Raw genomic sequence first — 13,825 nt, 5'->3', positions numbered from 1 at the left:
ACGACCGGGGTGTATTGTTCGAGTCAATCCTGTCAAGTTTTATAATTAATAAATAATTGATACAAAGCCAAGGATACAGCATAACTTTTGTTTGTTTGGCTAAAATTTTATCAAAAGCTAGCTGAAGCACTAGTTGTAGTTTTAGAAACACTCGAGAAAAAAGTTTTAATTTACAAAAAAAATGATTTTTGAAAAATATGTAAATAAATGAGCAAAGTGCTTTCTTATTCAGATAAACGCAATAATTGATAAATGTTTACAAATAAATCTTTTTTGAAAAGAACGAATAACTACAACGGTTCAATAAATATGTTTAAAAAAGTATTTTTCAGAGTAAAAAAATGAATTAGTTAGAATAAAGGAATGAATTGATAATTCTATGAATACAGTAGATTGAATGAACGTATGTATGAATGAATGAATGAATGAATGAATGAATGAATATTAAGCAAGGATGGATGAATTGGTGAATGAGAAAACTATAGTTCTTCATCCTGGCTCCCTCTATCTAAGGTTTTTATTTCATTTTCTGAAGGGATCAATATTCGATATTTCAAGATCTTATTATTTGGTTTTTAAACATTAGTGTTTCGAAAAGAAGTATTTTTACATTTTCATTGGTATTTCTAGAAATGTGCGTTGACTGAAATAATTTTCATAATTAGTTTTTTCTAAATTTGTTTTTTTTCGAGTTTTTTTTGGTTCTTGGATTGAACAAAATTTTCACCGAAAATAGTTTTTTTTCAAGAATTTTTTTCTCAGAATTTCTTTTACTTTGATTTTTTTCAATATTAGCTTTTATTTGACCGAAAGTTGTATGCTGTGCTTAGGATCCGGATCCGTGAATTCGCATATTTCTGCGGATCCGGATACAAGAAGCTAAAATCTTGCAAATCCAAGGGGCAAAATATCAATCAAAAACTTCAAAAAAAACTGTTGAAAAAAGAGAGATTTAAAAGGTTTTCTGATCCCTGAATGGTTTACCAAGTTTTAGCATAAAAAATAAGCGGAAAAAAAGACGAAAAATAATTTGACCTGGATCCGGATCCTTTTTTTCCATTGCGGATCAAGGATACGGATCCTCATTTAAATGAAATGGATCCTAAGCACTGTTTTTTTTCTAGGATTGGAACTGAATCTCCAATAACGAGTTTACACTGCATTGCCAGAAGGAAAACAATTTACAAAATTTAAAATGTTTTTAAAAACTTCAAAAAAATTTAGGAATTTGGAATTCTTTTCAGAAATTTTGAATTAGTTATAGAAATTTAAAAAATTTTAATTCTTTTAAGTCATTGTTCTGACAGTTTTATTTTTTTTTAAATTTTGAAAACACTAGAAATTTTTTTTTTTAGTCTAGAAAATGTTTCCCCTGGGTTTAGTACCCATTTTCTCAGAGACCCCACACTAAAAAAAGATAAATAGAAGAAAAAGGGTTGTTATTTAGTAATTGTGTAATTTTGTAATTGTGCAATTTTGTAATTGTGCAATTGTGCAATTGTGCAATTGTGCAATTGTGCAATTGTGCAATTGTGCAATTGTGCAATTGTGCAATTGTGCAATTGTGCAATTGTGCAATTGTGCAATTGTGCAATTGTGCAATTGTGCAATTGTGCAATTGTGCAATTGTGCAATTGTGCAATTGTGCCATTGTGCCATTGTGCCATTGTGCCATTGTGCCATTGTGCCATTGTGCCATTGTGCCATTGTGTCATTGTAAAGTGTAACTAAATTATTTTAATAATGGGGAGTACAGTGCATTATATTATTACTTCTTGTTCTTGTTCTTGGTGCAGACGGAAACCTGGTGGTGGAATATATAACGAGATAGAGTCCTTACAGGTCAATATTCAAGCATTCAATTCATTCAATTCATTCATTCATTTATTTATTCATACTTTATTCATTCATTAGTTTGCTGTCAATTCACTCTACAAGGCATTCATTTTTTTACTCTAAATTGAAACTGTCATCGTCATTTCAAGTTACCCTCGATTTATAATTGTTCCCTTTAAATCTTTTTCTGATCAATAATTGGGAAGATATCATCGGTTTTCTTACTTGAAAAGCAGTGCTTAGGATCCCGATCCAAGGGTATCAACCAAAAACTGCAAAAAAAAACACTTTTTTACTAATAAACTTAAATTTGAATTTTTGAAAAAAGAGAGATAATAAAAATTTACTCATTTTTGAATGGTTCATCAAGTTTTAGGATAAAAATTTGCGAAAAAAATAAAACAAAAAATTAGAAAATTATTTTTTGTTAAAAAAAATCAGTAAATCTTAAAGAAATGACCTGGATCCGGATCCATTTTTTTCCAGTGCGGATCCAGGATCCGGTTCCGGATCCGCATCAAAATTAAATGGATCCTAAGCATTGTTGAAAAGTGTAATATTTGAAATATGAAATCCGTCACTAGAGAACTCACAATTGAAAACAATAAATTTTTATGGAGATAAATATGGATAACTCATGAATTCTCCATCCGACATTTATTTTTCGGGTTCTGTTGTGAATCGGGTCTGCAACTTCAAATACCTTCAAATAACAATGCCAGTCCCTTTAAAATATTTAAAGATGAATCGAAATGAATTGAACAAGGCGTTGAGATCTAAAAGAAGTGGATGGGAGGGAGGGAAAACATCAAGCTCAGGATCAGAACAGTCTCAGGTAATATTATAAAAGGGAATGTACATCTTTCAATCAATGTTCAATTAAAAGACTGGGTTGCAAAAAAAAGATAAGGTATACTATTGTTATTATTATTAACAATCAAACTAAGGAGAAAAAAGCATGACATGTAGGGTTATAATGAAATGAAAGCTGGGGTTGCCCTGATCTATATGGGATCTAACGGTAAAGATCTGGTTTGAATTTTTCAGAATTTAGTTTGTATTGCGTATGCGAAATAGGACTTCAGACTTTGAAAGTTTTATCAATCCTTAGTCTAAAACAACCATATTGGACATCTCAGCATACTTGAGTTACAGACAGAACTACTTTACTAGGGTCTAGGTCCTGTGGCAGACCGTCACTAAGTTGTCTTCTGGGTTTACATTTTACACTTGGCTCACAACTTAGTTTACACTTGTGGAAACAATAATAAACATTAACGGACGGGAGCTCAAGCCTAATCACTTCAGATAAAGGGTTGACAGCGATACCTCAAGGGTGACACAGGCTAAAAGTTTAATAAATTTTGTAAATTCCATGGGCAACGCCGGGTACTCCAGCTAGTTATTATTATTGTTGTGTTAAGGATGTTCTGAACATGAATCTGGTGAACAATGTTGAGATTTATGATGAACCTGCCCCACAACCTTCTCATCAGGTTATCCAATACATCTGTTGTATTCATTGAACCACATAGTAGCTTTATAGAGTGAAGTACTTCTATCCACCAGATAAGTTTGTTACAACTGTCTCAAGGACTCGCAACTTCATGGAACCATCTCAATTATTACATCACCCTGACATATTTGAATGTTGGCAGGTTTGCATATTATGTCATTCAACGTAATGACCTCCAACAATGACTGTAATTCAATACCGACGGTCGGAATGGAAGATGTTCTTTGCTAGATTGATACTTCATTCGCAATCTTGACACCCCCATCCTCGGTTCTGTAACTAGTGACTCAATACTCTTTCTAATATTCTTGCGAGGGAGAATATTTTGTGCACATTCTCACAAATTGATCACATTTTTGTCATTTAATTTAAATCAATCAGAAATCACTTTATGACCTTTAAATTATAGTTTTGGAAAAATAAATTTTTCTTTGTTTAGGAATTTTAATTTTTTCAAAGATTGATTGATTAACTTTTGATTGATTGATTGATCGATTGATTGCTTAATTAGGATGTTATTGTTGGTGACGCTACCCTGAAATGTGATCTTTCCCAGTACAATCTACATTTCCCGTACAAGGTACAGTACAGTACAGTATGATACAGTTCTGTTTGGTACAAAATTCATACGAAATTCATACGAAAATCATTCGAAATTCATAGGACATTGTTGCGAAATTCTTACGAAAATCTTACAAAACTTAAAGTATTATAAAATTTTCTTGAAATTCTTTGAAATTCTTTGAAATTTTTGAAATTTCTTGTTAATTCTTGAAAATTCTTGAAAATTCTTTCAAAATTCTTTCAAAATTCTTACAAAATTCTTCGAAATTCTTACAAAATTATTTCAAAATACTCTCAAAGTTCTTACAAAGTTCTTACAAAATCCTTACAAAATTATTAAAAAATTGTATAAAAAAATTCGTAAAAATTCTTACAAAATTCTTCAAAAAAAATTCGTAAAAATTCTTACAAACTTCTTACAAACTTCTTATAAACTTCTTACAAACTTCTTACAAACTTCTTATAAACTTCTTACAAACTTCTTACAAACTTCTTACATATTTGCACAAAATTCTTTTAAAATTCTTTAAATTCTACAAAATCTTTAAACTTTTCCTCAGTATTCCTGAATTGAATTTCAAATTGAACAATAATTATTGTTGCAGGGTGGAGAGTTAAATTTGCATCCTGGCATAGGAGGATCCCTAACTAGTGTACTTTCTGACCTTGCCATCATCTGGAGCAATGCAATCAGGCAGAAAATAAACAAGATTTCAACTTTTCATACTTCCAGCTGAAAAATGACAATTTTTCAAATGTTTGATCAAAAAAGTCCAAATATTTGGTCAAATTGATTTTTTTTTTGCTTAATTCACGATTAATATTTTCTAGCATTTTAACTTCAAGGAATAAAAAGAAGATTGGAAAATAACCTAAACATCATAAAATTGGCATGTTTTGACCATTTGTTTTTTTGCTTGTCAAATGGGATGGTGGAGATGTTCTATTTGATGTAGGGGGCCTGCCTTCATTTTAGGTTCAAATCTTCCAATTTATTTGGCTGCACGCCTAATTGAAGAGCATTTTTCGAAAAATGAAATAAAACTGGACACTTATGACCTCTAATGACCAACAAATTGAAATTTTTTTCTATGGTTTTACGCACATCCATCAGAAGCTAGAAACCCAGGGAAAACAGTAAAATCAAACAATTCAGTGTTTGACCTTTTAATGACCTCTAACGACCTCTAATGATCTCTAATGACCTCCAAATTCAAATTTTCTTAACTATGGCTTTATGCACATCAAACGAAAGCTATGAACCCAGGCACTACAGTAAATGTTTAAAATGTGGCTGAGGTCATTAGAGGTCGTTGGAGGTCATTAAAAGGTCAAACACTGAATGTTTTACTTTTACTGTATTGGCTGGGTTCCTAACTTTCATTTGATGTGCATAAAGCCATAGTTAAAAAAAATTCAATTTGAAAGTCATTAGAGGTTGTTTCTTTCCATTCTTGCAAATTGATTTGATTTCATTGGTTTGATTTCTCAGTCAAGGACTTGGAATTGATACTTCACAGTTCCCTAATTACAAGGAAATCAATCAATCAACCAAATAATAAATATCCGAGTAAAACTAATTTTCTTCTTCTCAGATGTGCAGTGCAATTCATTAAATCAAATTTGTTTCAAACTTAAATAATACTTTTCTAGCTTAATTTAAAAATTGAATTTATTCTTTTCGAATTGGCTCATTTTAAAACTTTTTTATTTTTGATGCTCCATAAACCTTTCTTGGGGTCATGTGAGGCCCCACAGAAAATTTGGGACCAATTGGTTCAGTCGTTTTGATTGGTATTTAATAGACTTTTTCTCGTTGATTGATTGATTGATTAGATAATCCTCCTTATACCCTCCGTGTACAAGAGAAATCACATAAAGCATCTAATGCATCTACTTCTAGGTCAACTCAACTTTCAGGTGAGTCAAGGGTTTAAAAATATGTCAAGAACCTGCCGCAAGTTAGACATTTTGTAATATACAGGGTGTCCCTCATCGTATTGGATCGTTTCAAAACTTTAAATTGCAATCAGAAAATCTGAAAAGACCAAATCATTTAAAAAATGGTAAATTGCTAATATAAATATTTGCATGTAGAAAATACCAAGGGTTTCGAGTATTATGTGCGTATTGTGTGAACCAAGTTCAATAAAGTGTGTATTAAATCAGGAACTGAGTTTAAACCTGGTAGATTATCTCAATAGTATTTATACAAGGGGTTGGAGAACATACAGTAGTCCCGCATACCACCTAGCGGGGGTCACATACACTTTAGTCGACAATATTTTTATCATTCTAAATAAAATATACAATAGTAATAGTATCTTTAGTTTGTACTAGTTGGGCATTTAGGTACCTTCCCACCTACCCAATTTATTTCGGGTATAGTATTTTGGCGCTATAAGCTTGGAGATAATCTAATATGATATCGGACGCTCTGTATATGAAGTCAAACTGTCAATATCTCTTCCCGGAGACTTAGAACCTCTGAGAAGTTATCTCCTTCATCTCCGATTTTTTTATTTAAAGAGTCATATTAAAAAATGGCTATTAATGTCTAAAAAGGACAGAAATAAAAAATTGGAGGCGTCGGAGGTAACTTCTCAAAGTTTTCAAGTCTCCGGGAAGAGATATCGACAATTTAACTTCATATCCTGGTCAAAGGCGAATAAACGAGTCTACATTCAAAATAGAACCGGCTGCTATTAAGGTTTAGAGAGATTTTACAAAATGTTTAACTTGTAACGGGTTCTTTAAAGGGCCTCGTGACGTAATTTCAAGTGACCTTTTTAAAGAGTCATTTGCCCTATATTGTGCGCAAATGAAGTTGGTAAGGGGGGGGGGGAATTCTTAGAATAAATTATAAAACCAGAGCTGGGAACTTTTGAATGGTGGATACCGGGATTAAGGCTTGATCTCCTTGATCTCCTTGTTCTCCTCTTGTTATTAATCTCCAGATTGATACACGGATCGGGATTAAGTTAAGGAAATTATTTTTCAATAAAGTAAAAACCTCTGATATAGATCTAGATGAAAATTTAGAATGTGGGAAGGATTAAACACTCCTTTCTTAAATTTGATTTATATAGGCTGCATTCCCTCTACAGGAGGATGTTGCTGCCACCTTTGGGACCGGGCATGCTGCAGCCTGTGTTGTGGATTTAGGTCAGCGGAATAATGTTTTAAAGAGAACCCGTTCAAGTTTATATGATTTCGTTCTATTTGGTTCAGCTAAATAATTAAACATATCATGAAAGGAAGCTGGAAGGTCTTCATAAAAGTATTTATGCATAAAAGCTAGAACACCTAGTTTATATGTATCATCAAAATTTAGGAGTTCTAATCTGAAAAATATTGGATCTGAGTGTGCCTTAAATGAACTATTATTTACTACTCTAATTGCTCTTATAAATATTTGCATATAGAAAATACCAAGGTTTTCGAGTATTATGTGCATATTGTCTGAACCAAGTTAAATAAAGTGGGTGTTGAATCAGGAACGAGTTTAAACCTGGTAGATTATCTGAATAGTATTATACAAGGGGTTGGAGAACATACAACAGTCCCGCATACCACCTAGCGGGGGGTCACATACACTTTATTCGGCAATATTTTTATCATTCTAAATAAAATATAAAATAGTAAAAGTATCTTTAGTTGTACTAGTTGGGCATTTAGGTACCTTCCCACCTAATCAATTTATTTCGGGTATAGTATTTTGGCGTTATAAGCTTGGAGATAATCTAATATGATATGGGACGCTTTGTATATGAAGTCAAACTGTCAATATCTCTTCCCGGAGACTTACAACCTTTGGAAAGTTCATCTCCGATTTTTTTTATTAAAGGAGCCATAATAAAAAATGGCTATTTGTGTCTAAAAAGGCCAAAAATAAAAAATCGGAAACGTCGGAGGTAACTTTTCAGAGTTTCCAAGTCTCCGGGAAGAGATATCAACAATTTGACCTCGTATCCTGGTCAAAAGCAATTAAACGAGTCTACATCTAAAATAGAATTAAACCTTGTATGAATGTCTATCCACAGAAGAAGAAAAAATACGATATTTTCACTGGTTTGAATATAAAGTTCGTTAAAGAGAAGAGATTCAGTTATTCTGTAGATAGCCTTGAAATAATAAAAATGTGATCAGTTGTCCGTGGAAAATGGGTGTCCGTATCGAAGAGACTACTCTAATCTTCCTGACTATATTCTCACTCAGAACATCAAGGTAATTTAGTTTTTAATTTATTAAACTTGACGAACATTTTAAATTTATTTTTAATGTTTTTAAAGGAGACTAAATGTAACTTAAACATTGAGAGTTCCTGCTTGTCCCATCATAGCTTCACAGTGACTAAGCAATCGTCTCCGCCCCAAGTTGGTGCCCACCAAAATCAGCAGATTTTGGCGGGAAACCAGCACGTGCAAAGTGTACACTCATTCAGTCTAGCAGCCGGGGATGAGTGTGTAATTTCATCAATGAGTCTTTTCCAGGTGATTAAATTAATTTGTTGCTAATTTGATTTCAAATGGCTTCCAAGATATTGTTTAAACTTAAATTTTTCTCGTTTTATTTTCTCTCTCCGCCATTTTGTATTTACACATTTTTCAGGAAGAATTAATGGACTTTGGGGGTAGTAAATATTTGACTGTTATGCAGCAAGATTCAGGCAAATATTTTTACTACTGTGGTTGACGATTGCATCAATACAATGAAGAAGACTTTTTTATTTGAGTTTTGATTGTCAAGAAGCTTTTTTGAACTACAAGTTTACTAGTAATTAAAAAGAAGCTTTTCAACAGCTTAATATAAATCAAACTTGATATCAAATTCGTTCTTCATTGTATTGACATAATCGTGTACCACTTAAACCAGTTAAATTTTTCAAATTACAACATTTATAAAATCACTAGCTAAAGTGCTCTGGAATGCCCGAGGAAGTTTAGAAACACTTTAAAAAAATTATGACATTTGAAAAATAAAATTTCGAATAGTTTTCTAGCCTTTGTTACCCCCAGGGTACCCATGGGTTTTCTCCCAAAAAAATCAGCCAATTCGGTTTAGCCATAGGCCATTTATAGCTAACATTTATACAAATAAATATATATGAGCGAAGAGCTTTATTTATAAATTCATATAACTATTTATAACCAATCATCTAATTATGTAATCAATCAATTAATCAATTGGCTAATTAAATGCTCAATCAATCTAGGAGATCCCGAGGATCCCTCTGATGAAAGTTACCTCACATACACAAGTCGTAGATACAACAAGATTGGAGAAATTCAGGTTAAATCTTGATTAACTAGCGGGAATTTATAGAACTATTTTTGTGCCACTTTCGTTTTAAGGAAAGCATCACCTACTGAATATTGGCGCAAATTTATTATACTACAGCGCCACACAGTAACAAACGGAATTTTATTGAACTAACGTATTATATACTATTGGTGAACACTATGCTAACAAGTGACTAGCGGAAATTAATGGAACTATTTGAAGACAAAGCGCCACCTACCAAATATTAAATTCGTTGTACTAATTTTGTAAAAAAAAAAAATGCGATTTTGTTGCTGCATGATTGCTATTAAATTAATTCTGCAGGTTGGAGAGGAACAAGAGTTTGAAGATATTGATCCTTTAGATCAAGCAAGTGTTGAAACAGGTGAAGAAATCTTTTTTTAATAATTTTTCATATTAAATTAATAACTTAGGTGTCGAACCTGCCATTCCTCTGGATCAAGCAATCCTCCGCAGTATTAATAGTATTCAGTCAGAAGATCTCAGGTGGCTAGATTATTGATGGATCCAGTGATTAATTGATTTATGGATTAATCGACTTGTTGACTAGATTTATTTGTTGATTTGAAACAACTTGATTTATTCAACGATTGATTAATAATTATTATATAAATTGATTGATTGATCAATTTATTGTCTAAAAGATTGATTGATAAATTAACTAATTAACTCATATATATTTAAATGTTTGATTGATGAAATGTTGAAATGATTGATCGATTGGTTGATAAATTGATTGATGGCTCGGTTTCTAAATATAAAAAATTTGATTTGATTGATTTTAGACGGAAGATGCTAGTCAACATTCTTCTTATTGGAGGAATTAATTCATTTAGTTATTCAAGAAAAATTTAAAAATTTATAGTAAAGGAACAAAACAAGAACAGATCAAAGAGCCACTTTTAAATTATAAAGCCTCAGGCAATCCCAGTATAGCATAGTTTTGATTTGCTTATTGTGCATCCTGCAAACAGCGAGATTTCCCAAGGAGAGCTTTAGACTAATAAAAATAAAGACTAACGTCTTCTAACAAAAATGAATTGCTGATTTAAGGTGGATCGAATCTCTCTGGTTTATCTGAATACCTTCAGAACAAACTTAACTCCCAGGTATAAAATAAAATTTAAAAAGCTAAATCCTTTAAGATTCATATTGAAACACATGCCAATAATCTATTTTTAACACCTTAGTTTTTTGGGGTTAGCTAAATTAATAGCAAAAATCATGTTTTACAAATTAATTTGATATATAAAAATTTGGTATTTACAATGATAATAATAATTGAAGCAATGACAGAGAAAAAAATAGGAAGGATGATTATAATTATAAATTTCATATTAATAGTAGTTTAATGATGACAATTTTATTATAATTTCTACTTAAATTTAGTACTAATAGTAATATTAATAATAATAGTAATAATAATAATAATAATTGTATTAATGATAATGATTATGTTAACGATAACGACAACGACAACAATAATGATGATATTAAGGTGGTCGGTGGTGTGGAGATACTAAAAGAAACCAAAGAGGTATTCAAAACATTCATCATTTTCTCTTGATCTTTTAGAAGCTAAAATGGACTGTAAACGTAATTTCAAGTGACCCTTCATTTAAAGAGGGGAACGTATCTGTTTCACAAGCTAATCTACTCGCTCAAAATATTAAAATATCGAACCTCGTCATGATCTGCTAAAGGTTGATTGGAACTTCTCATAAGCCTCAGACTCTCTCTCAACTCAAATCTACTTCGTTTAGATCTTCCTCTCAAGAGTAACAGTGCTCTGGTTATGAGATACACGGTTTAATCTAAAATAGTTCAAAATTATTTATTTTATAACAACAAATGTATTTACAATCAAAGGAGAAATCTAATGTTTATAAAATATTTAAAGATTTATCATATCAATTTGACATATTACTCGAATAACGAGAGAAAATACATATTCGTTAAATACTAGACTAAAAGTTCAGGTATTTTAAAGCTTAAAAAATGTGATAATCTTCAACAAGCTCAAAACTAAGTTTTAATCCATATATTCAAAAGAAATAATGTGCGATAAGTGTGGAGTAGGAAATGTATATATCTTGTATTAGTGTGGAGTAGGAAATGTATATTCCTTGTATTAGTGTGGAGTAGGAAATGTATATATCTTGTATTAGTGTGAAGTAGGAAATATATATATCTTGTATTAGTGTGGAGTAGGAAATGTATATATCTTGTATTAGTGTAGAGTAGGAAATATATATATCTTGTATTAGTATGGAGTAGGAAATGTATATATCTTGTATTAGTGTGGAGTAGGAAATGTATATATCTTGTATTAGTGTGGAGTAGGAAATGTATATAACTTGTATTAGTGTGGAGTAGGAAATGTATATATCTTGTATTAGTGTGGAGTAGGAAATGTATATATCTTGTATTAGTGTGGAGTAGGAAATGTAGCCTGGAAGGGAGGATATATTCTGGCTTCAATGGAAACTGCTCAGGTAATCCAAGGAGTTATTCAGTACACGAGTACACTGTACACTGCACTCATGTACTGTATGTACACTGTACACTGTCCATTGTACTCTATAAGATGACCATCTATTAGTTTATTTAGTTTCTCCACAAAATCATTCTATTTTCTTCCTTAAAAGATCTATTATTTCATACTCTCTTGCCTATTTTAATCAGGGGTGTATATTTTTTCCAAGAAGTTTGGTATGTTTTGTAAGTTTAAGGTTTGTAAAGCTGAATGGGGGAAAGTTAAGAATTTTTAGGGGAAATAATACATTTTTGGTAAAAAGTTTGAGAGAATATGAAAAAACTGGCCTAATCCAATTTTTCAATTTTGTTTCTCCAGATCTTCAAAAAATCATTTCCATGGGGGAGGGAGGGGTAATTCATAAGCATCTAAATCCTCATCTTTTTCTCTCTCATTAAAGCTATAAATGTGTTTGCTTACTTTTTTGGGTCACAATAAAGAAAGTCTGAAACTATTTAAGTATAATAAAAACTGATGTAAATTTTTAAACTAATCTAAACCAAAATAGAGATGAGGATTATACTGTATAAAAGTTACGTTTGATAACAATTAAAATCCGATTGAATTAAAGTCAGCTGTTCACAAGCCGGCTTTTAGAGCATTTAATCAAATATAAATTTAATCATGTTAAAATGAAATTATTGGAGACCTTTTTGCAGCGCTTATGGCGGCACTGCACCCCCTCCCTCATTTAACACTTATCTCTCTATTAGTTTAATTTTCAACAAATGAGAAATCTGGTTTCTTAAAAGTTTTAATCGGGTCACAACCTCTCATTTTTGGAAATTAAAATAATTATTTTTTCTACTTTAGGAGTTATGGATAGGAGGAGAGGAGTGGAGAAGAACTGGTGTTAAGGTGCTAAGGGAGCGGTCTCTTTTCTCCTGGCAGTAGTGTTTACAATTGCTAATTCATCTATTCATGGATAATTTGATTCATTTTGTTTGTTTGATTTTTGGTTAGATATTCTCTTTAAATTTTGATTAATAAAATTAAATTTTGCCAATATGAATTTATCATATTTCCAGCATTTCTTGTTTTTGCAACATTTTCTAAATATCTGGATTTTGCAATGAATATTTGGATATTTTGCTGATTTTTAAAGTATAGCGCAAGGGCTGTCCAGAAATTATCAAATGTTATAGATTTGTACAACCCCCCCACCCCACCCCCTCGACTATTTTGGGGAAAGGAAACGTCTGCCTGAATAGGGTTTACTGAAAACATGATCCGTCCCTTTAACTGTTCCCTTTAGACATGACCCGTCCCTTTAACAGTTCCCTTTAGACATGACCCGTCCCTTTAACNATGATATGACCCATCCCTTTAACTGTTGTTCCCTTTAGACATGACCTGTCCCTTTAACTGTTCCCAGACATGACCCGTCCCTTTATCTGTTCCCTTAAGACATGACCTGTCCCTTTAGTTGTTGTTTTATTTAGATATGACCCATCCCTTTAACTGTTGTTCCCTTTAGACATGACCTTTTCCTTTAACTGTTCCCTTTAGACATGACCTGTCCCTTTAACAGTTCCCTTTAGACATGACCCGTCCCTTTAACTGTTACCTTTTAACAGAACCTTTTCCTTTAACTGTTCCCTATAGACATGACCTGTCCTTCTAATTGTTCCCTTTAGACATGGCCTGTCCCTTTAGCTGTTGTTTTATTTAGACATGACCCGTCCCTGTAACTGTAAGCTTTTGACAGAACCCGTTCNTAATATTATCAATTATATCTACTAAAAATAAAAATAAAAATTATAAAATAATAATTGGAGAAAATCTAATTTACAATTAGGTTTCCCTGGGATATCTTCGTTTTCAGATTGGTTGCAAATTTGCTTAATTTGATCCGTTTAAACCTGCTATTTCTATACAAAATTGTATATATATATGAATTTTCGTATAAATTTGACAAAGTCCCTTTAAGATATTTTTATGTGGTAAATGGATATGTTTTTTATTGTAATTTTTTGTTTTTTATAGAACTTGATTTTTTTAAGATTTGAGAAATCAAAATACCTTCTAAATATTTTAGGCTGGATTTATTTTTTACAATTATATTATTT

General features: G+C 31.7%; 2 protein-coding genes across 3 annotated transcripts; both read left to right on the top strand.

The window, feature by feature from the left end:
* Window positions 1-308: 308 nt before the first annotated feature.
* LOC111716437 (actin-related protein 8-like) lies at window positions 309-8,152 on the top strand. The gene is made up of 11 exons (XM_023491894.1): window positions 309-513; window positions 1,125-1,172; window positions 1,797-1,842; window positions 2,603-2,671; window positions 3,261-3,332; window positions 3,864-3,932; window positions 4,522-4,610; window positions 5,409-5,451; window positions 5,753-5,836; window positions 7,006-7,095; window positions 8,066-8,152. The coding sequence occupies exons 1-11, from the start codon at window positions 455-457 to the stop codon at window positions 8,150-8,152; spliced, it is 756 nt and encodes a 251-aa protein (XP_023347662.1). The 5' UTR covers window positions 309-454.
* LOC111716434 (actin-related protein 8-like) lies at window positions 8,034-12,720 on the top strand. Of its 2 annotated transcripts, XM_023491890.1 has the most exons (11): window positions 8,034-8,143; window positions 8,209-8,409; window positions 8,528-8,585; window positions 9,132-9,208; window positions 9,524-9,584; window positions 9,634-9,706; window positions 10,006-10,040; window positions 10,274-10,329; window positions 10,719-10,757; window positions 11,653-11,715; window positions 12,570-12,720. In XM_023491890.1, the coding sequence occupies exons 2-11, from the start codon at window positions 8,395-8,397 to the stop codon at window positions 12,648-12,650; spliced, it is 558 nt and encodes a 185-aa protein (XP_023347658.1). In that variant the 5' UTR covers window positions 8,034-8,143; window positions 8,209-8,394; the 3' UTR covers window positions 12,651-12,720. The 2 variants fall into 2 exon arrangements, with proteins under 2 accessions (XP_023347658.1, XP_023347660.1); XM_023491892.1 differs by lacking the exons at window positions 11,653-11,715; window positions 12,570-12,720 and adding an exon at window positions 11,290-11,627.
* The last annotated feature ends 1,105 nt before the right edge of the window (window positions 12,721-13,825 follow it).

The sequence above is a fragment of the Eurytemora carolleeae genome, unplaced genomic scaffold (genome assembly GCF_000591075.1).
Source record: "Eurytemora carolleeae unplaced genomic scaffold, Eaff_2.0 scaffold1878, whole genome shotgun sequence".
Classification (NCBI taxonomy): domain Eukaryota; kingdom Metazoa; phylum Arthropoda; class Copepoda; order Calanoida; family Temoridae; genus Eurytemora; species Eurytemora carolleeae.
Note: the sequence above shows the minus strand (reverse complement) of the source record. Positions and strands in the feature narration are given on the sequence as shown.

Excerpts from the sequence above, each read along its gene's own strand:
- LOC111716437 (XM_023491894.1), top strand. The coding sequence starts at position 455 with ATGGATGAATTGGTGAATGAGAAAACTATAGTTCTTCATCCTGGCTCC. Across the intron at positions 1,173-1,796 it reads TTACACTGCATTGCCAGAAG|ACGGAAACCTGGTGGTGGAA; the intron begins GAAAACAATTTA and ends TTCTTGGTGCAG. Across the intron at positions 3,333-3,863 it reads CCCCACAACCTTCTCATCAG|GATGTTATTGTTGGTGACGC; the intron begins GTTATCCAATAC and ends TTGCTTAATTAG.
- LOC111716434 (XM_023491890.1), top strand. Across the intron at positions 10,330-10,718 it reads AGAACAAACTTAACTCCCAG|GTGGTCGGTGGTGTGGAGAT; the intron begins GTATAAAATAAA and ends GATGATATTAAG. Across the intron at positions 11,716-12,569 it reads CTTCAATGGAAACTGCTCAG|GAGTTATGGATAGGAGGAGA; the intron begins GTAATCCAAGGA and ends TTTCTACTTTAG.